The 21488-nt window shown below is 52.3% G+C and overlaps 2 protein-coding genes across 3 annotated transcripts in view; both read left to right on the top strand.

Moving 5' to 3' along the window:
- The first annotated feature begins 13009 nt into the window (after positions 1 to 13009).
- Positions 13010 to 21488, top strand: part of CAMSAP1 (calmodulin regulated spectrin associated protein 1) — a 55723-nt gene continuing 47244 nt past the window's right edge. Inside the window, exons 1-2 of one of the 2 annotated variants that reach the window (XM_059926016.1) lie at positions 13010 to 13136; positions 13299 to 13458. In XM_059926016.1, the coding sequence (XP_059781999.1) occupies positions 13299 to 13458 (160 nt within the window). In that variant the 5' untranslated portion in view covers positions 13010 to 13136. The remainder of the gene's footprint in view (positions 13137 to 13298; positions 13459 to 21488) is intronic. The other variant, XM_059926017.1, reaches the window with a different exon arrangement.
- The window catches only part of RPL7A (ribosomal protein L7a), a 307067-nt gene continuing 304547 nt past the window's right edge, over positions 18969 to 21488 (top strand). Inside the window, exon 1 of the mRNA XM_059926023.1 lies at positions 18969 to 18972. Within this exon, the coding sequence (XP_059782006.1) occupies positions 18971 to 18972 (2 nt within the window). The 5' untranslated portion in view covers positions 18969 to 18970. The remainder of the gene's footprint in view (positions 18973 to 21488) is intronic.

Genomic DNA, 21488 nt, shown 5'->3' with positions numbered 1-21488 from the left:
GGGCGCTTCCATCCGGGCTGCACTGCTGAGTGGGACGTGAGCCCAGGGCGTGATAGAGCTGGGGGGAGAGGAGGCTGAGGGGGAGGGCATCAGCAGGAACTGGTTGCTGGGGTCCGTGGATGAAGGAGGGAGGGAGGGGGTGGGGAACAGGGGCGTCAGCAGACCGCAGGCCCTTTCACCTGGAGCTGGAAGGAGAGAGGGAGGACCACCGACCTCACCAGCGCAAGGAGGGGCAGGGCCCAGTGGGGGAGCAAGTGTGTCCACCCGGAGGGGGCTGGACGGATCAGGGCCCGCCTACAGGGACCCTGTGTGGGCAGCCGGCTGTCTGTGGGCAAAGGGCCCAGGCCTGCCTCTGCCCCGCCGTCTCTGGCCAGCCTGCCTGGCTCTCCTCCCGCCCTCCTGCCCCGCCCACCCTGCCATTTATAAGCTCCCACTCCTGGCCCGTCTGCGGGGGTGGGCCTGGGACCCAAGCGAGCCTTAAAAAGGAAGGAAATCCCAACACAGGCTGCACAGTGGATGGACCTTGAGGACATTATGCTGAGTGAAGTTGGCCTGTCACAAAAGGACAAATGCTGTAGGATCCACTTATATGAGGTCCCTAGAGGAGTCACATGCATAGAGACAGAAAGTAGATGCTGGGGTTCAGGGGCTGGGGGAGGGGAAGGGGAGTGAGTGTCTAGTGGGGACAGAGTGTCAATTTGGGAAGAAGAGAAAGTTCTGGAGATGGATGTGGTGACGGCCGCACAACAATGTGAATGTGCTTGATGCCCCTGAGCTGTGCACTTAAACATGGTTACGATGGTGGATTTTATGTGATGTGCATTTTACCAGCATAAAAAGGGGGTGCTGCTGTGTGTACCCCGAAACCTCTTGAGGGAGGGGCGGAGGGAATCGGTGCCCTGTCCTCTTGGTGATGCTTGGCAGAGAGAAGGAGCAATGGCTGGGGAAGGGGACTCACGGGGTCGGGTGCCCCCAGGAAAGCCTCAGTCACACAGGGGACGCCCGGGTGGGGGGAGCCCCGCCTGCCGCCGGCCTGTCCCTCTTTGTCTGGCGCCCAGGACCCGGCACCCACAGCTGAGGCCCCGTCCTCACTCCTTCAGGCGAGGCTGTTTGCCGAGTGGCCTGCTCTGTGCTGCGTCCTGTCTCCTGCCAGCTCCGCTTGGAGGTCCCAGGCTCGCCCCAGGGCAGGGGTAGGGCCCCTGAAGTGCACCTCTCTCCCAGGCGTCTGAAGGATGCCGACACGGTGACAGTGACACCGCCCTCCTCTCTTTGTCCTGGGGGGTGTGCGGTGGCCTCAGGCACTCCAGGCTTCTTCCTGGGGCAGCTGGGCTGGGAGGAGGCACCGCCCCCAAACCCCAGGGGTCCCCCCAGTGCCCCCCGGACAGGGCGAGGCCCCTGGTCTGGCAGGTGTCTCCTCGCACGGCACAGAGAGGGGACCACTGCCCTGCAGACGTGCACTGAGGGAACCCGTGTCTCTGGTTGGTGGAGGGCCCGCTGGGAGCTGCCCCGGCGAGGAGTTGTGTGCTGCCCGCACTGGGCAGAAGCTGGGCAGCCCCCAGCTGAGGCTGCGCCCCAGGCTTCCTGCCCTTTGCCCGGACCAGGACCTCGGGGCTGCCCGCTGGCGCCTCGCTCAGAACCACGTCTGCTTCCTGTGGCCTCCTCGATGCCACCTGCCGTCCTCCCCCAGTGGCAGCAAGAGAGGGGGGCTTGGGGCCCAGTGGCTGTCAGACTGTCCCCTAGAGTGGCCCTCCTGCTTACCCTGTTGGGGACTGAGGGGCTAGTTTAGGTCCCATGTGGCCCCTAAGAAGAGGTGAGCGTCCGCTCCGGTCAACAGGTTCTGTCCCCGTGCGCCTGGGGAACCGTCCGTCTCAGCAGCATCGTGCCTCCAAAGTTCAGACGGTCCCACAGGACACGTGACAGGCAGTTCTGCCCAAGTCTCTTGGGATCAAGGGGGCAGCTGAGTGTGACCCCCCCCCTCGGGGGTCGTGGGGAGAGGGCATGGTCAGAGGTGAGCGTTGCAGGAAGTGCTGGCCCTGCCTGTGGGCCTCAGGACCGGGGACCCCAGCGTTGGGCTTGGGGTGACAGAGACTTGATCCCCTCCGAGGCGTCCCTGCTGCCCCTTCCCGTCCCGCCATGAGGGCTGGGACCCAGGGCCGGTGTGGAGGCTCCGTGGCCCACGATCTGCTGACCAGTGAGGAAGCAGCGTCCACTGGCATTGTGGCCCGGTGGCCAGCAGCCTGGTGCTGGTGCGGGACGGGAAGGTCTCTGCAGCGTGAGGACGGGGCAGGCTGCGGGCAGCCCGTGGGGGTCTCAGGGGAGCTCGGGGCACCGTGTGGAGACTGGGCTGTGTCCTGGGCTCACCTGTCCCCAGGAGCCAGAGGCGGACAAGGAGAGAGCAGAGAGCAGAGTCAGGGTGGACGGGCTAATCCCAGGAGGTGTCCTGGAGGACGAGGACCAGACGGCTTCTCCCACGGGGGGAGGGGAGGCAACATGTTACCACGGTTTGTGGTCCTTCACAGCCCGGCCCTCCCGACAGACTCTCCCTGCCTCTCTCACAAGGGGACAATTAAATTTTAATTAATTTAATTAATTAAGTTTAAATTGAATTAGCACCTCTCCCTGGGGGAGTGGTGATGAAGGAAGGGTTGGGAGGCCGGGCGTCTCAGGCCGAGTGCTGGGGCACGTGGTGTTTGGTGGGTGACCGGGTCCGGGTTAGGACCAGTTGGCCCCTTTGCACCCATTTGGAGCCACACGGGTCACTGGAGTGTCCCCAGGATTCTCCCAGTGCTTGGTTAGCTGGGGAATCCTCGGGTCCGGTAACCACGGGGATGCGAGCCGTGTCGCCGGGCCTCCCCACGCCGGGTCTGCGCCCACTCTCCTGCTGCCGTCGGGGGTCCCCCTGCATGCTGGTTTGTGCCCAGCTGCCCACTAGCCAAGGTGAGCAGGCCGTCCTGCCAGACCTGCCCAGAGGTTCTCGCAAGCGCTAGACGGAAGGTCCGGTAGTAAAGCACTGGGACAGGTGGTCCATGGGGACCTTGGCCGTCGGCTGGGGAGAGGGGAATGCACGGAAGGGTGTCCAGGCAGGGAACAGCATGCTCCAGGCCAGCAGAAGGGAGGACAGGACTGAGTCCCTGGGGTTGGGGAAGTGGGGAGTGGATACAGCTGGCTTGGCAGGGCCAGGGCTCGGGGGTCCTCCAGCCTGGGGGGTTCTCTTGGGAGCGGTGGAGCCCCTGAAGGCTTGGCCAGGGCTGGGGGCTGGTCTTGAAGCTGGGGCTGCATAGCCGGGCCCCGGTTTTGCTTTGTTCTTTCAGTTAATAGATTTTATTTTTTAGAGTAGTTTCAGGTTCACAGAGCATTGAGGACAAAGTACAGAGAGTCCTCCCCTCAACCAGTTTTCCCTCTTGCTGACATCTGGCCGCCGTAGTGCAGTGCGTGTGTTACAGTTGAACCCCTGTGACACACGGTTATCAACTAAAGCCCACAGATTACGTTAGGGTTCACTCTCAGCGGTGCACATTCTATGGGTTTGGGCAAATGTGTAGTGACGCATACCCACCATTATAATATCATACAGAATAGTTTCACTGCTCTAAACATCTTCTGTGCTCCACCGCCCTCCCTCCCTCCCCCCGGCATCCACTGATTTTTTTTTTTAATTAATTAATTAATTAATTTATGGCTGCTGTGTTTGGGTCTTCGTTTCTGTGCGAGGGCTTTCTCTAGTTGCGGCAAGCGGGGGCCACTCTTCATTGCGGTGCGCGGGCCTCTCATTATCGCGGCCTCTCCTGTTGCGGAGCACAGGCTCCAGACGCACAGGCTCAGCAGTTGTGGCCCACGGGCCCAGCCGCTCCGTGGCATGTGGGATCCTCCCAGACGAGGGCTCGAACCTGTGTCCCCTGTATTGGCAGGCAGACTCTCAACCACTGCACCACCAGGGAAGCCCAACCACTGATTTTTTTACTGTCTCTGTGGTTCAGGCTTTTCCAGAATGTCATGTAGTTGGAATCACACGGACTGCAGCCTCTTCAGATTGGCTTCTTTTACTTAGTAACATGCATTTAAGGTTCCCGCATGTCTTTTCATGGCTTGATAGCTCATTTCTTTTCAGTGCTGAATAATATTCCACTGTCTGGATGGACCACCGTTTACCCATTCACCTACTGAAGGGCATCTTGGTTGCTTCCAAGTCTTGTCCATTATGAATAAAACTGCCGTGAACATCCCTGTGCGCGTTTTGTGTGGACAGAAGTTTTCAGCTCCTTCTGGAAAATAGCCCGGAGCACGATTGCCGGATCTGTCCCATTTTCATTAACCGGGGTGGGGATGGCGGGGGGTAGGGGGGTTGTTTGGGCGTTGATGGAGAGGAAGGGGCAGCGGCCTCCAAGCTACCCTGCACTCAGCGTCCTGGTTTGGGAGCTCCGGGGGGCCTCTGCCCCCCCACCCAGGCTCTGGCCCCCTTCCCAGCTGACGCCCAGTCTCCTCTCGCTGGAGCACTGCTGGGGCCACATCCAGGCTCGGGACCCTGTCCTCACTGTATCCATGTGATGCGGGGTGTGTGTCAGTCCTCTTGGGGTCTCCTGAGATCCCGTAGGGTGCCGACCTCTCCTGGCACCTCTGGCCCCCGGCCGCCCAGGAAGCCCTGAACGCTGTCCACACACACAGCCGGCACCACCCGCGGAGCCCTATGGTCCAGCGAGGAGGTGTTGGGGGGCTCAGGTCTCTCTGTCAGAGGGGCCCCGGTGCAGGTGGTGTCTCTCACACGGGCCAGCAGGGGGTTCCCCCTGGGAGGCCCCTCTGTGTCCAGCTGAGGATGTCCCAGATGCATCCTGCCTGCACCAGCCAGACTTCCTTGCACCTGTCACCACACCTCGGGATCGGAGTGGGAATGTGGTTTCGATATTTAATGACATCTGACATTCGTCCACAGATGGCCGGAGGGGCCGCTGATGGCCCCGGCTGCCCCTGCGACAGCGCCCGGCTCAGGGGGCGGCACCTCCTCAGGCCCGAGTGTCCCACCCGGCTGTGAGGACCAACTGCAGCTGGACATGTGACTTGATCTTCGGTTTTCCTCCCTGTGAATCAGCTCTCATTGCACCGAAATCACGTTTAGATGATAGGACCAGGCACACTGGCTGTCGCTGCCCCGGAGGATTCTAGGCGGGTGGGCTAGATGAGATGCCTGATGAGGTAGGATGTCCTTGACAGCAGCTCTGAAGTCCAAATCCTGCCACTTTGGAACCAGCAGCCTGAACACCAGCCTGGACCAGCCCTGCGCTCCACGGCCGAGTCCATTGCTGCCCTTCACGCAGGGCTCCGGGGTTCCGGCCACCCCACAGACCACCTGGGCTCTAGGCGTCGTTAATTTTCTCATTTTTGTTTCATGTTTCAGGTTTGTGCCGAGAATATCATTTCTTTAACAATGAAGGATATTTAAAATTCCGTTCCTTTTTTTCCTTCTTATTGAAGTAAAACTTACACTCAGAAGTGGCACGTGCACCATGCTGACGGATGGCACGCTGCTTTTTTTTTTTTTAATTAATTAATTAATTTATTTTGGGCTGTGTTGGGTCTTCGTTTCTGTGCGAGAGCTTTCTCTAGTCGCGGCGAGTGGGGCCCCTCTTCATCGCGGTGCGCAGGCCTCTCACTGTCGCGGCCTCTATTGTTGCAGAGCACAGGCTCCAGACGTGCAGGCTCAGTAGTTGTGGCTCTCAGGCTCAGTAGTTGTGGCTCACGGGCCCAGCCGCTCCGCGGCATGTGGGATCTTCCCAGACCAGGGCTCGAACCCGTGTCCCCTGCATTGGCAGGCAGATTCTCAACCACTGCGCCACCAGGGAAGCCCTGGCACGCTGCTTTTACCCAGATCGTTCAAGGGCTGGGCAGGCAGCGGGGCCAAGTGGGTCAGACTTGCTCCCAACTGCGAGCATGCCCCCCCCCCAAGAAAAAGACAGCGAAGCAGCAACAGTAAGAGAAGTTTGTGTCACCACGAAGAAAGTCCAAGTGCCCGGGAATGAACTTGGGGGTCCACCCTGGTCTTGGGGGTCAGGAAACAAGCAAATCTGCACCTTTTTTTTTTTTTTTTTTTTGGCTGCACTGCACGGCTTGTGGGACCTTGGTTCCCCGACCAGGGATCGAACCCTTGCCCTTGCAATGGAAGCACTGAGTCTTAACCACTGGACCGCCAGGGAAGTCCCAACAAAACTGCACCTTTGACCTCAAGTATGTTAAAATGAAGACAGTGAGAACTCAGTTCTGTGATGGCATTTTTGCTTTTTAATTTTTTAACTGAAATACTAACCTACATGCAGACAAGCTTCTACCCATGCATCTGCAGCTTGATGGTTATCCCAGAGTGAACGCAGCCGGGCGCCCGCCATCCAGGCCAAGACACGGGACACAGTGGTCCCTGGAAGGCCCTCTAGGGCCCCCAGCCACCTCCCGTCCCCGACTGACACCGGCGTCAGTTTTGCCTGTTTTCAAACAATTTTTCTCCTGAGATCTAATTCCCACATCATACAAGTCACCCTTTCAAAGTGTACAGTTCAGTGGTTTTTAGCTCATCACAGAGCTGTGTGACCATCACCATCACCTGTTTCCAGAACATTCTCATCAGCCTCAAAACAACCACCACACTCATTCACAGCCACTCCCCTCCCCCCCAGCCCCTACAGTCTGCATTCTGTCTCCGGGTTTGCCTGATCCAGACATTTCACATCAATGGAATTGATGCTGAAAACTCAGCCTTCTGTGCACGGGTGCTGATTTGAATCTCAGAGACAGAGTTTTGGGTGAAGTAGAAAAGAATAGCTTTATTGCTTTGCCAGGCAAAGGGGGACACAGCGGGCTCATGCCTCTCAAAACTGTGTGTCCCAACCCGGGGGGATTTGGTGAGGAGTTTGATAGCAGTGGTTCAAGGGCAGGGTAGCTGATAAGGATCGGTACATGCAGGGCCTGCATTCCTTTAATCTGGCCTCAGGTGGTCTCCTGATGAACTTCTGTGGTTCTCGAGGTTATCAAACTGTGACCTTCTCTCTGCAAGGAAGAATGCTTCATCAAGTAGTTAACCTCTTCCATTTGTTGGGGGTTCTGGTTCTGCAGAAGAGCTCAAAGATACTGTTATGTGTATCCCTTGAGGCAGAACCAGGACCTGCCCCAAGGCTGCACTATTTTTTCTTGACTGTTCCTCCCTTGTCTCTGCATCCCCTCCCTTCCCTGAATAGCAGCTGTTTGAATCTGCCCTTTGGAACTCAGGGAAGGTCATGGAGGCTGAATGAAGCCTATTCCCTACAAACAAGAAACAGGGGACATAGAAAGGCTTCCATGCCCAGAAGCCCCACAGGGTCCTGCTCGGTTTCAGAATCACACACTCTGTGGCCTCTTTTGTCTGGCTTCTCTCACTCAGCATCATGTTTTTAAGGTTCATCCATGTTGTAGCCTCTGTCAGGGCTTCCTTTTATGGCTGAATAATATTCCATTGTGCAGATGCACCGCATTTTTTAAATCCACCCACCTGTTGAGGGGCATCTAAGCCATTTCTGCCCGTCGGCTACTGTGAACACAGCTACTCTGAGCAGGTGTGTGCACGGCGTGTGACACCCTGGGGCTCTGAGGCTGGGACGCCTCTCCAGGACCCCTGTCCCCCTCCGGCTGCAGGTGACCCACCACTAAGCTCTTCTGTACCAGGCACCCGGTGGGTAATCTGGTGAAGCCCACAGACCCCTTCTCAGCTAACCCCTTCTAGCACATACCATGAGATGAAAATGGAAATCAACTGTCTTGCAACATTACTATTAAAATATTTTAAAAATTGTGGTAGAGTCATACACGTGCTTCTTTACTGACGCCCTAAGTAAGCAGCTCTAGCCGTGGTCTGAAAGCCGTTGTCACTGGATTAGCGACGAGCAGGATGTTAGCTGGTGACATCCATGGCCTTCTTCTCCATGCGTTGGCACTAATGTCTGGCCTTATTTGGGCAGGGCTGACCTGCCCATCCTTTGGGGACAGCACTGCCTGGCCACGGAGGCACTGTCTGCCCTGTGATGAGTGTGAAGTCAGTAGATGGCTGTCAGGATCCTACACACTCCACACATTGCTTGATTTCAGTGAGACTTCTTGTCTGTTTACATTGTGGGAAAACCGAAATCTGTTAGATTTTATGGAATCGAAACTAAAAACAGAAAGATGTCATTATTTTATTTCTGTAAAGAAGAGGCAGCTGCCGAGTCAATGAAAAGGTTAAATCTGCCTTTTCTTCAAACTGAGTTTCCAGGGACTCAGCATAACGTGGTCACCACCTTCACCTGGCCATCGCGTCTTAGGCCCTAGCTCTAGAATCAGGCTGCTGTTTCGTTTCCTACCCCGCACTCCATATTCCCTGAATATAGCTGACATTCCACTAAGTGTGTGCATGGGGGCAACTTGGAGGGCACCTGGGGAATCAGTGTAAATAAAGTGAGGGGAGCTTGGGGCTTGCGAGAGCCTTGGGGGAAAAGTAGGCAAAAAACCAGAAACCGGAAGGTGTAACCCCCAAGGATGGTCATTTTTGTTTCTGAGGGGGTGGAAGGGCCTTTGGGTCAGCTGGAGTGGAGGACGGAGGAGCCACAGAAGCAGAGTTTGGGAGAAGGTGGGGCAGGGCAGCCAGCCCGAGGGCCCCGGTGCTGGAGGGAGTTTCCATCTTTCTCTCTGGGGTGGACTCTCAGGGACCCAGGGGTGGCCCCATGCCCTCACGCTCTGAGCTGGTGGGTCAACGATTAGAGCAGAAATAAGTGAAATAGAGACTAGAAAACAATAGGAAAAAAATCGACAAAGCTAGGAGTTGGTTTTTTGAAAATAAACAAAATTGACAAGACTTTTACTAGACTAACCAAGAAAAAAAGAGGACTCAAATCAACAAAAGCATAAGTGAAAGAAGAGACATTACAACAGATACCTGAGAAATACACCACAATTATGCTCCAACAAACTGGATAGCCTAGAAGAAAAGGAATAAATTCCTAGAAACATACAGCATACCAAGACTGAATCATGAAGAAATAGAAAATCGAAATAAACCAATAATGACTAAAGAGATTGAATGAGTCATCAAAAATCTCCCAACAGAGAAAAGCCCAGGACCAGATGGTTTCATTGGTGAATGCTACCAAACATTTAAAGAAGAATCAATGCCAATCCTTTTCAAATTCCTCCAAAAAATTTTTAGAGGGGTGAATACTCCCAAACTCATTTTACAAGGCCAGCATTACCTTGATAACAAAGCCAAATAAGGACACTACAAGAAAAGAAAACTACAGGCCAATATCCTTGAAGAATATAGATGTAAAAAATCTCAACAAAAGACTAACAATAGCACATTAAAGGATCATACACCATAATCAAGTGGGATTCATCCCTGGGATACAAGGATGGTTCAATATATGTAAATCAATAAATGTGATAAAACACATTAATAGAATAAAAGATAAAACTTATATGAGTATCTCAATAGATGCAAAAAAAAAGCATTTGACAAAATTCAACAGACTTCCATGTTAAAATCTCCACAAATTAGGTATAGAAGGAATTTAAGTCAACATAATAAACGGCACATATGACAATCACAGCTAACATCATACTCAGTGGTGAAAGGTGGAAAGTTTTCCTTTTAAGACCAGAAACAAGACAAAGTTACCCACTCTCACCAGTCCTATTCAGCCTAGTACTGGAAGTCCTAGCCAGAACCATTCGGCAAGAAATAGAAATAAAAGACATACAAATTGGAAAGGAAGAAGTAAAATTGTCTGTTTCCAGATGACATGATCTTATATATATAGAAAACCCCAACGATTCCACCAAAAAACTGTTGGAACTAATAAACAAATTCGGTAAAGTTGCAGGATACAAAATTAACATTCAAAAAGCAGTTGCAGTTCCGTACACTAACAACAAACTATCCGAAAAAGAAATGAGGAAATCGATCCCGTTTACAATAGCATCAAAAACAATAAAATACTTAGGAATAAATTTAAGGCAGTTAAAAATCTGTACACTGAAAACCATAAGACACTGATGACAGAAACTGAAGACACAAATAAATGTAGATATCTTGTGTTCATGGATCAGAAGAATTCATACTGTTAAAATGTCCATCCAACTCAAAGCCATCTATAGATTCAATGTGATCCCTATCAAAATTCCAATGACATTTTTCTCAGAAGGAGAAAAAAAACAATCCTAAAATTCATATGGAACCATAAAAAATTCCCATACACAAAGGTAACTAGGTGAGGTGATGGATGTGTTAACTAAACTTATTGTGGTAATCATTTCACAGTATACACCTATATGTAGAGCAAATTATCACATTGCACACCTTAAACTTACACAATATTATATGTCATTTAGTTTATCTCAGTAAAGCTCCAAAAAATGATTTGCCAAACTTGAAAACAAAATTATACGCTATGACCAAGAGGATTTATCCCATGAATTCAAGGCTGGTTCAATATCTGAAAATCATTAATGTAATATACTACATTAATAGAATGAGTAAAAATACCACACATGATCATCTCAGTTGTCACACACACGAGAAGCATTTGCTGAAATCCAACACCCTTTCATGATAAAAACACTCAACAAAATAGGAATAGATGGGAACTCCCTCAACCTGATAAATACAAACCCCCCAGAGTTAACATCATACATACGCTGTGGTGAAAGACTGGATGCTTTTCTAAGAGCAGAAACAAGACAAAGGTATCTACTCTGCTACTTCTATTTAACGTTGTGCTGGAGGTTCTGGCCAGGGAATTAGATGAGAAGAATAAAAGACATTCAGCTGAAAAGGAAGCGGTACAACTATATTCACAGATGTCACGATCTCATATATAGATAATCCTAATTGATCCTCCAGAAAATTGTTACAACTAATAAGGTTGCAGGAAACAAAGTCAAGATCAATAAAAACCCCTGGAGTTGCCCTCCACCCCTTCTCTTTCTATGGACTCTGTACTCCACCTGTCAGGGGATGGTCTTCCTTCCTCGTCCTTCCTACCGCCTAGTCTTCACCCAGGAAACAGAATGACCCCTCTAAAGGGTCAGTCACATCCTTCCTCCCTGTGTTCAAAGTTCCTCCATGGCTTCCCATCTCACTCAGAGAACAGGTCAAGGTTCTTACTGTGCAGGATCTGCCACTGCCTCTCGGCCCCCGCGCCCCTTTCCTACCAGTGTCTCTGGATCCTGGGTTCCGGATTCGGTGCCTCCCTGCACTCCTGTCTCAAGAGTCCCTGTGCCTGCTGTACCCCCTGCCCAGACCGCAGCTGCCCCGGGTATGCTCCTGCTTGCCCCTCACTTCCTGCAGGTCTGCTCAAATGCCCCCTTACGGTTTTCCTTGCCTGCCTGCTCCCAGACCCGTTACCCTTTCACCACCTCATGTCCTACACACGCAGTCACATTCTCCGCTAGACCTCAGCTCCCTGGGGGGGCGATGGGGCGGGCCGGGATTTGTGTTTTGTTCTCTGCTGTGAGCCAGAGTGAGGCTCATGCCTGCACAGGAGTAAGCGTTTGTGGATGACAGGCTGAGTCCTCTGAGCTTATGTCGCTTGATAACCTGGCTTAGGATGCTGGGTGAAGTGGAGGTTGGTAGCACCTTAAAAACCGCTGGAGGGGGCTTCCTTGGTGGCGCAGTGGTTGAGAATCTGCCTGCCGATGCAGGGGACACGGGTTCGAGTCCTGGTCTGGGAAGATCCCACATGCCGCGGAGCAACTAGGCCCGTGAGCCACAACTACTGAGCCTGCGCGTCTGGAGCCTGTGCTCCGCAACAAGAGAGGCCGCAACAGTGAGAGGCCCGCGCACCGCGATGAAGAGTGGCCCCCACTTGTCGCAACTGGAGAAAGCCCTCACACAGAAACGAAGACCCAACACAGCCAAAAATAAATAAATAAAAATTAAAAAAAAAAAAAAAAAAAAAAACCGCTGGAGGCTGGGAGCAGTTGTGACCTTCACTCCCAGGGCCCCTTACTCATGGGAAACCATTTCTTCCTGCTGTCCTCCAGGCCTTGGGTCCCTGGACCCTGGTGTTTGGCACAGGAGTGAGTCGCCCTGTCTTAGTTTGGCTGTGAGGTCTTCAGAAGCATCACTTATACAGGAGGTTTCACGGTGTTATTATAATTATTAGCCCGATACAGGCCCTGTGGTGGTGACTTTGTCAGGACGAAGCCAGCCCCTTTTGGAGGATGTGCCTGAGGCCCGTCCCCATGGCTACACTCAGGGGTGAGGACGCTGCAGTTTGTCTCAGGTGTCCAGACGCCCACCTTCCCTGGACCAGGCCCTGGAGACCATGGCTAGTGCCCACTCGGGGCGCTCCCGGGCACAGGTGATCCTGGCAGACTCCACGCGCTGCAGGAGGAGGGGGTTTCCTTGGCCTCCAGTGCTGCGGGGGGAGGGGTATTCCGGAGGCGGCTCTCCGGGTGGGGTCCCCGGGCTCCCAGCCCCCTATGGTAGGAGGCGCCCCAGGCTCTTTGGGTTACTTGTTGGGGGGGGGTGTCTCTAGGCAACGAGGGCCGCTATGCGGGGAGGCGCCCCGGGCTTCCCCGCGCTGCGCTCCGGGAGGGGGAACCCCCGGGGCTGTTGTGGGGTGCAGGGTCGCGGTCGGCCTGCTCGGCCCGTCGGGCGGCGGCTGGGGTCCCGTGGTCCGGACGACCCAATGCCGGGGAGGGGGAGGCGCGGCCCACACAAAGAAATGCTGCGGGACCCGCCGGGGCCTGTCCGCCCGCGCCGTCCGCGCCGCGCAGCCCCGCACCCGCGCCCCCGGAAAGGGGACGGGCCTCGGGCAGCACCCACTGCGCCTGCGGAAGGGGGCGGGGCGAGCGCGGGCCGGCGCCCACTGCGCCTGCGGAAGGGGGCGGGGCGTGCGCGGGCCAGCGGCCGCGCCCACTGCGCCTGCGCCGGCTTCGGCGGTGCGCGCGCTCCCGCCGGTTGGCCGCCTCCTTAGCCGCCGCCGCCGCCGCCGCCTCCGGCTCCGCGCACGCGCCCCCAGCCCCGGCCCGAGGCCTCGGCCCGCGCCCCCTGGCTCGCCGCTCCCCGGCCCCGCGGGCCCCGGCTCGGCCGCGCAGCATGCAGCAGCAACACCCGCGGCGGCGGCGACGGCGGCGGCTCTGAGGTGAGGCGGCGGGGGCGCGGGCCGGGCGGCGGCGGGGGGCGGGGGGCGCGGGCGGTCGGTGCCCCGCGGCCCCACGCGGGTCCCGGGCGCGGCGAGGGGCGCGGCGCCTTTGTCCCGCCCGGTCCGGCGCGGCCGGCGCTGCAGCGGCCCTTTTGTGTGCAGATGGTGGACGCGGGCGGCTGCCCGGCCGGGGAGGGCTGGAGGAGGATGGAGGCCGCGCCCGACGGCGCCGTGGACATCGTGCCGCTGGACCGCTACGACCCGGCGCGGGCCAAGATCGCCGCCAACCTGCAGTGGATCTGCGCCAAGGCCTATGGCCGAGGTGGGCCGGGGGCGCGGGGGAGGGGCCGGGCCGGGCCTTTGTGTAGTGTCCCCCGCGTGCGGGGCGCGGAGGCGCGGGTTGGCCCGGTGCGCTCTGCGCTCGCGTCGGGGGGCGCGCGGGTCCTGCAGGTGCGGCCAGGGATCGGCGCTCTCCTGCGCTCGCGGGCGGAACCTCTCCTGTTCGGGCGGGTCGGGCGGGAGTCCAGGGCAGAAACCCTCGACCCCGGCCTTTCTCGATTCTTACCAAATGTCAGGTGTGGAATTCCCTAACGAGCATTCCTTTTAAATGGGTGGGGCTTCATCCGAATCATTACCTTCGGTTAATTCCTGTTTCGAAGAACTAGATAACCTTGTTATTGGTCAGGCCCTAATATGCTTAGTGGATTAAGACGCTCCGATTTCCAGCTCTTGGAATCTTACAGACCAAGTGATTCTCCTGATTGCTTGGCTCAGAAGGCTGTCTTTGATTAATTTCAGGTGCCTCGTTTCAGGTACAAAATTAAGAGTGCCGTGTAATCTTTCTTTAAATTTGAAGCATTTGTTTAAAAATTGCCTCTATTCTGGTGAAAACGTTCCTGTTTGTAGAGTGAGACCGAAGTGGAGAGAGAACCGTTTCAGAAGAGAGTCTGGTTGACTGGTTTTGAAAACTTGCTGAGCGGGCGTTTCCCGGTGACAGGATCTCACCGGTTGGAGTGACCTGTGCTATGGATGGACTCGTCATGAGGATAAACACGCCCTGCAAGTCCCAGGGATTAAATGCAGCGCCTCATTTTAAGTTGGTTTTATAGCGTGCAAGGAGAGTTTCCTCCTTTATTTTGTAGTTTTCAGTGTTACAGTTCTTTTTTATACTACCACCAAGCTTTATCCAGTTCGCGTAGTGTGATGGGGAAGCAGTGATTCTGGGAAAATACACAATTGATGAAAAGCACGTATGAAGTTTTAGAGTAAGGGACAGTGAACGAGTCATCCCAGAGCGGCCGCTCAAGTATGGAGCGGCCAGTTTAAGGAAAAGGCCGTGACGGTTGAGCTTCGCAGGGCAGTGTGCGGCTGTCCCAACTCCGTGGCCTCCCCTTACACCCACCTCATGTCTCGTGTTGGCAGTTGGTTTGCTTTCCTTTATATTTTAACACATGTGTGTACATCGCAAAACTCTTACGGTTTAGTTTTACGTGTTTTTGCACCTGTCATAGCGAGCGCTTTATTCTCATCAGGTTCTTGGATTCTTCCTAGCTTCCTCCCATCTTCCCCGCCTTGCTTTTCCACTGCTGTGTAGTATTTCACAGGAAGCCTGTTCACCGTTCCTGGGCGCTGGCTGGGTTCCAGTTCTCTGCTCTTAAGCACAGTGCGTTCTTGGGCATGGCTCTTGGGGGCACATGTGCAAAGTTTCACTCCTGTGTGTATTTATAAGATTTTTGCATATGGAGGTGGCTAAGGTTCTGGTACTGAATGCTATATAGACACAGATGCTTTTAGAAAGCCCTCTCGTTGTTTGCTTTCCAATTTCTTAAGCTTAGTGAATGCATTTTTATCTTGTTGCATTTAGCTTTGGCGTTCAGCATGGGATTTGTCAGCTCTCTGGCAATAAATATGCATCTCTTTCAGTGTCACTGTTGGATTAGTCGGGTTTTATTTCCAGTACCAAGTCACTCTTCAATACTTGTTGACTCTTCATATAATTAATTCAAAAGCTGATATTAAAATTGGCTTTAGAGTTTTGAAATGACTGGAGGTGTGTATTTATAGAACAGAACGTGAGCAGGAGCTGCGGGAGACTAGAGCCTGTCTGAGGCTCTAAGACTCGGCTGCACGTTGCCCATCCCTTGGCTGGCGTGTGCTCATCCAACTGATTTCAGGAGGTCTGCTTTCCATTCTTTTTTTTTTTTTTTTTTTTAATTTTTATGTATTTTATTTATTTATTTTTGGCTGCGTTGTGTCCTCGTTGCTGCGCGTGGCATTTCTCTAGTTGTGGCGAGCAGGGGCTACTCTTCATTGCGGTGTGCAGGCTTCTCTTGTTGCGGAGCACGGGCTCTAGGCGTGTGGGCTTCAGTAGTTGTGACATGCGGGCTTAGTAGCTGTGGCTCGCGGGCTCTAGAGCACAGGCTCAGTAGTTGTGGTGCACGGGCTTAGTTGCTCCGTGGCATGTGGGATCTTCCCGGACCAGGGCTCAAACCCGTGTCCCTTGCATTGGCGGGCGGATTCTTAACCACTGCGCCACCAGGGAAGCCCTCCATTCATTTTTGCAAAATGCGAATGCTTATCTATTCTGTACCTTGCTTCAGGAAGGGGAGCAGGTGTGTTTTTTTTTTTCTGACTGAGAACTGCTCTTTAAATTTACAAATTAGGGTGATCCCAGTTCAGATGACCGAGAAGACTCGCCTGGGCTCAGCTGAAGTGATTTCTTCTACTTAGTTGGCGTGGGGGTCCCAGCCTGGGTGGGAGGTTCCCTGCTACCCAGCGTGGGGTGCTGTCTTTCAGGAGACAGGGTGGGGAGGGGGTTTTGTTAGGATAGTGTGGGTCTTTCCCCCCAGAACTCTTCCTAATCCAGGGGCCTATTCTTTGTTTCTTCTTTTGGACGTCTCCATGTGCGTCTCCAGCTTAGTTTTCAGTTAATTAGACGTGGCAGTTTCAGTCTACATGCTTTAGTTGTAAATCAGCTTTTGGTGGGGATGATGGTGGAAGTGGCTTAAATCTTTACTTGTTATACAGTTGTTCATTAAGTAGCTAAATGAAACCCAGCACTGTTTGTATGGGAGCTGAAAGCATGCACACACTCTGGGGCGAGGTGCTCTGAGGCTGCCTTGTTTTGCGTTTGCCTTTCGGGACTCTCTCTGTGTCCCCAGGGCCACCGTCTGCCATTTGGAGTAAGTGGGGAGGCTCAGAAGAGCTCACCCTCGGCCAGGCCTGGAGGTGGCATATGGTTATGCAGAAACGTTTCCTCCGGTTTTCTGCATCTGGTGCCACAGCCAAGAACTGTGGGCCGGCTTGTGCTTTTATTTTTAGATTCTTCTCCTCCCTTTTTGGGTTAACTCTTGTTTCATGGACAGTGTTTTAATTATTTCTTCAGAAATAATATATTGGATATGTGGAAAGTTATTCACCTAAAAGTGTCTGTAAGAAGTAGTAGAACCTGCTTAGCTGGAATATCTTTGTGATGTCCTTTTGGGTGAAAGTTGTAGTTAATTGGTAGAGTTTAAAGGGGTGACTTGGAAGTTTATTTTACAGAATAGAGTGCTGGACTGAAGCCACTGCATTCCTGGCTTTTGATTTTAGTCCATGACCTTAGGAAACCTAAAGGTATTTGGGCCTTGGTTTCAGGGACAGTGGGGGAGTAATAGCTTTTGTTATCTCCCAAGGACAATGTTGAAAAAGTGACCCAGGGAAAGTACTAGAAGGCACTCGGCTACTTGCAAGTGTGTTGCTGTGTAGCTCAGTGGTGGTCATTCCGCCTTCTGAGGAGCCCTGGAAACCAAGTTGCAACTCACCACGAGCTGAGCTGTGCCGAACAGCGCCAGACTGGACCATAGGGGCCACCAGGGTCACCCTTCCCTTTTTACCAGCAGTCAGCTGGGATTGAGAGGGGCCACAGGGCTGTCCAGAGCCCACTGCTAGTGAGGGGTTGACACTCTTGTCCTTCCACAGTCTTGTTAATTAAACCACTGATTTGGAAACCACGTTGTGGGATGGGAAATCTGTGCAGCCATTGGCGGGGTATTTGTAACCAAGCCGCGGCTGGCTGTCTCATTACTTAGACCACAAGGATAGCTCGGGCTCTCTGTTTGCTTAATTGCTATTAGGAGCAAAATCCCTTCGTTGTCAACTCCAGCGGGTCACCACCTTCGTTTGTTGTCTGATGTTTGGCTGAAAGGGAGCACGTGCTCAGCACTCCTCTCCTGGCCCAGAACTGGAAAGGAAATCGGCCGCTGCTCTCGCCCCTGGACAAGCGGGGGGACAGTGGCCGCTCGAGCCTTGGCGGGGAGGCCCTCATTCGTAAGCATGTTGGCAAGTTTTTTTGATGTGATGATTTGCTCAGATTATTGGTTATTGAGTTAGATTTTATATTTTAACAGTCTTTTGTTTTCAGCACGGGATTTGAGTGCTGCTGAGCTGGGAGCTTACAGAGCAGCCTGGGTGCCTCTGCTCAGTGGTACTAGGTACTGTGGGGGGTCAGGTCGCTGGCTGACATTGTAGCCTGACCTTCCCCTCTGCCTGGGTGTGCTGAGAACCGCCTGGTGTCTGTGAGGTCAGGGGTTATGGTTATCCCATTTAATGCCATGTCTGCAGGACAGAGTCAGCGCTCACATACTTGTCAGATTGGTGATAGAGTTGGAAACGCCTTTGAAACAGGTGGAATAGAAAGATTTCTGTCCTGGTGGCCGTACGTGGATGAATTTTCATTTCTAAAGCTATAACAGTTTGTACAAGTTCCCTTTCATGTCCTGATGCCACAAATTAAATATTAGCCAAGGAATGTAAATCTATCTTTAAGTTCAGACTGTCCTAATCCTTTGAATCTGAGCGACCCTCAAAAGGGTCGGCCACTGTTGTGCTTTAGGATGTTAAATTTGTGTAAGTATTCTTACAAAAAGCCCTTAGTTTTTTTTTGTATTACATTTATCCTCCTAATAGCTTATAGGCTTCTCCTGCTATTGATTTTTTGGTGGCTATATCACCATTATATGTACCAGTCTCCTTTTTTACTTCCTACTTCAACTGTTGGAAAACTCAGGTTGCTATCATTTTTCGTCTAATCACAAGGTGACCAGGATGGAGCCAATATTACATTCATTCAGCCAGTAATAGCTGTCCTGTGCATAATTGTGTTTTGCACTACAGGAAGTACAAGGGGGGAAGTTATATGATGTTATCTCCTTAGTTGCTTAAAAGTCACATGAATTATTGACATATACAGAGGAAAATGAAATAATGCAAGGACTGAAAAATGGCAGCATGGCATTAGTCTACGAGCTGTCTTGAGGTAGAATATGGAACTGTCAGGTGGGCACACAGGGACCAGGGCTGCAGGGGGCAGTGGTCGCTGTGGGAGGGCTGCCTGGGGAGGCTCTGTGGGGAGACGGGCTTTGAAGGGTGGCTGATATTTGGAACCCCACCCCCAAGAGTAGAGCAGAGTGCATCTGGCAGGTTCCGTGCAGAGGAAGAAGAGTTCTTGGGCCCTGAGTCGATTAACCTTGTTGTGACAGAGGATTTGTGGACCGAAATAGTAGGTGATTAGTTTGGAAAATAGTGTGGGCCAGATTGTTCACCGTGTTCCAGGCTGGCTAGGGATTTCTTTCACGATGTATGCCTCGGAAGGTTTTTGCGTAGGGGGGTGATGGGATGAGAGACAGCCTGGCAAGATTCTTCCAGCAGGTTAGAGTGGGAAGAGGCTGTAGTCAGTAGAGTATCCAGGAGCTCGTCTTAGTCCATTCAGGCCGCTGTAACAAGATATCATAGACTGGGTGCCTTAAGAACAACAGACATTTATTTCTCATGATTTTGGAGAGTGGAAGTTCAAGATCAAGGTGCCGGTAGATTCGGTGTCTGGTGAGAGCCTGCTTCCTGATTTGTAGACGGCCGTCTTCTCGCTGTGCCCTCACGGCAGAAGGCGTGAGGGAGCTTCATTATATGGGCTCAGATCCCATTCATGAGGGCTCCACCCTCATGACCTAATCGCCTTCCCAAAGCCCCATCTCCTAATACCTTCTTCACCTTGGGGGTTAGGTTTCATTACATGAATTTTGGGGGACACACACATTAAGTCCATTGGAGAGCTGATGTCGCTTTGGCTTGAAGAACCAAGGTCTTGGCCAGTTTGTCGGCAGTGGGAATTAGAAAGGTAGGTTGAGCCAACACATATTAGGAAAGCAGAGTCCTCGAGACTGGGCTGATGATGAGGTGGGGTGGCAAGTGGGCAACCACGGGGAAGGGTCAGCTGGGAGGCCACCTGGAACCTGTGGTGCCCTTGGTGGGAATATTTATAGTCTTTATTCCCTGGAGCTTTCCTACTTTTCATGGCTTTGTTGTCACATAGAGAGAGGTGATCTTTGAGTTTTATTTCTATTTCTGATTTCTTTCGTGTTCCCTCGCCTAGCCCTCTCTTTCTTATTGTTCATGCTAACTAGTTCACTTAAATATCCCTCAGTCACTGTCCTCCAGTTATTTCAAACTCAGGCAAAAGTAAACTTGAATCAGTTCAGCTGAACAGTATGTTGTGACCTGTGGGGTCCTCAACGTGCTTCTCAGGGCTCACGGAGTGCTGGCCGTGGCCTTGCAAACATAGACCTGTGATGCAAGGCCAAGGAGACTAGTGCCTGAGAGAGGAGCAAGTGCTCTGGCAGAACAGGTAAGGGAGGATGAGAAACTCCCCTGAGGGAATCTGGAATGTTCCATTCAAGAAAGTAAAGCTGAGTGTGTGGCTCAGGTGGGTAAGAACCAAGTGGAGGTAAGGGAACAGAGAACCAGGACAAGGAAGGCAGGGAGAGTGCTGCATCCTCCAGGCTAAGGGAAAGCTTAGCGCTCTAGTTGGGATGGAATGTGAATTTAGCTGCTGCAGAGTTGAGATGAATGTGAGATGAATGTAGATTGGACAGAACGCCTAGGGCCAGATCTTGGAATGCCTTGAATGGCTGATAATTTGGGGGTTTTTGTTGTATGTGAATTGAAGATTTCTCAGGAGGGAAGAGATGTATTAAACCTTGGCTTTTGAGAGACGTCTCTGTAGGATGGGTTAATGCCCATTGTTGGGTATACAGTGAAGAATTTTATTTTGCGCCTTTGAGAAAACGAACTTCATTGAGATGTACTTTACATACAATAAAATGCACACGTTTTTAAGAGTATAGTTTGATGAGTTTAAACAAATGTATACGCCCCTGTGCACAGGGCCACAATCAAGGTAAGACCTTTTCATCACCTCCAAGGGTTTCCTTGAGCCCCCTGCGGTCAGTCCCCGCCCATAGCCTCACTGATCTGCTCCCGTCACCGTAGATTAGGCTGGTCCTTCTAGAGTTTCATATGCCTCTAGTCATGCATCAGGTATTCTTTGTCTGGCTTCCTTTACTTATTAGTATTTTAGAGACCCATCCATGTGTATAGACCTTTTCGCTTAGGGCTGGTAATAGTCTTCATTGTTTGGCTACCCACATTTTACTTACTTTTTAAAAAAAAATTTATTTATTCATTCATTTTGGCTGCGTTGGGTCTTAGTTGTGGCACGCGGGACTTTCGTTGTGGCACGCGGGATCTTTTTTAGTTGCGGCATGCAGACTTCTTAGTTGCGTTTTTAAAAATATTTATTTATTTATTTAATACTTATTCAGTGGTTGATGGACACTCGGATTGCTTCCAGTTTTGTCTACTATGAATAAAGCTGCTGTGAACGTTCATGAATATTCAAGTCTGTGTGGGCGTGTGTTTTCATTTTTCTTGGGTAAATACCTGGCCGTGGAGTTACCGGGTCATGTGAGTGTGTTTAACCGCTCAGTTGGTTTCCACAGTGGCCATGTCATTTTTTATTTCCACCAGCAAAGTGTGGCATGAGAGTTGCAGTTGCTCTGTATCCTTGCCAACACATGGCATTGTCAGTCTTTTAAATAGTAGCCATTCAAGTGGGTGGGCTGTGATAACTCATTGTGGTTTGGGTGTGCATTTCTCTGCTGACTAATGATGATGAGCTTTTTTTAAAAAATAAATTTATTTATTTATTTATGTTTTGGCTGCATTTGGTCTTCGTTGCTGCACATGGGCTTCCTCTAGTTGCGGCGAGTGGGGGCTACTCTTCATTGCAGTGCAGGGGCTTCTCATTGCAGTGGCTTCTCTTGTTTCAGAGCACAGGCTCTAGGCGTGCGGGCTTCAGTAGTTGTGGCACACGGGCTCTAGAGCGCAGGCTCAGTAGTTGTGGCGCACGGGCTTATTAGTTGCTCCGTGGCATGTGGGATCTTCCCGAACCAGGGCTCGAACCCGTGTCCCCTGCATTGGGAGGTGGATTCTTAACCACTGCGCCACTAGGGAAGTCCTTTTGTTTTTAAAAGTGCT

This window comes from Balaenoptera ricei, chromosome 6 (assembly GCF_028023285.1).
Source record: "Balaenoptera ricei isolate mBalRic1 chromosome 6, mBalRic1.hap2, whole genome shotgun sequence".
Classification (NCBI taxonomy): Eukaryota; Metazoa; Chordata; class Mammalia; order Artiodactyla; family Balaenopteridae; genus Balaenoptera; species Balaenoptera ricei.
This window is presented reverse-complemented; position numbering and strand designations above follow the sequence as displayed.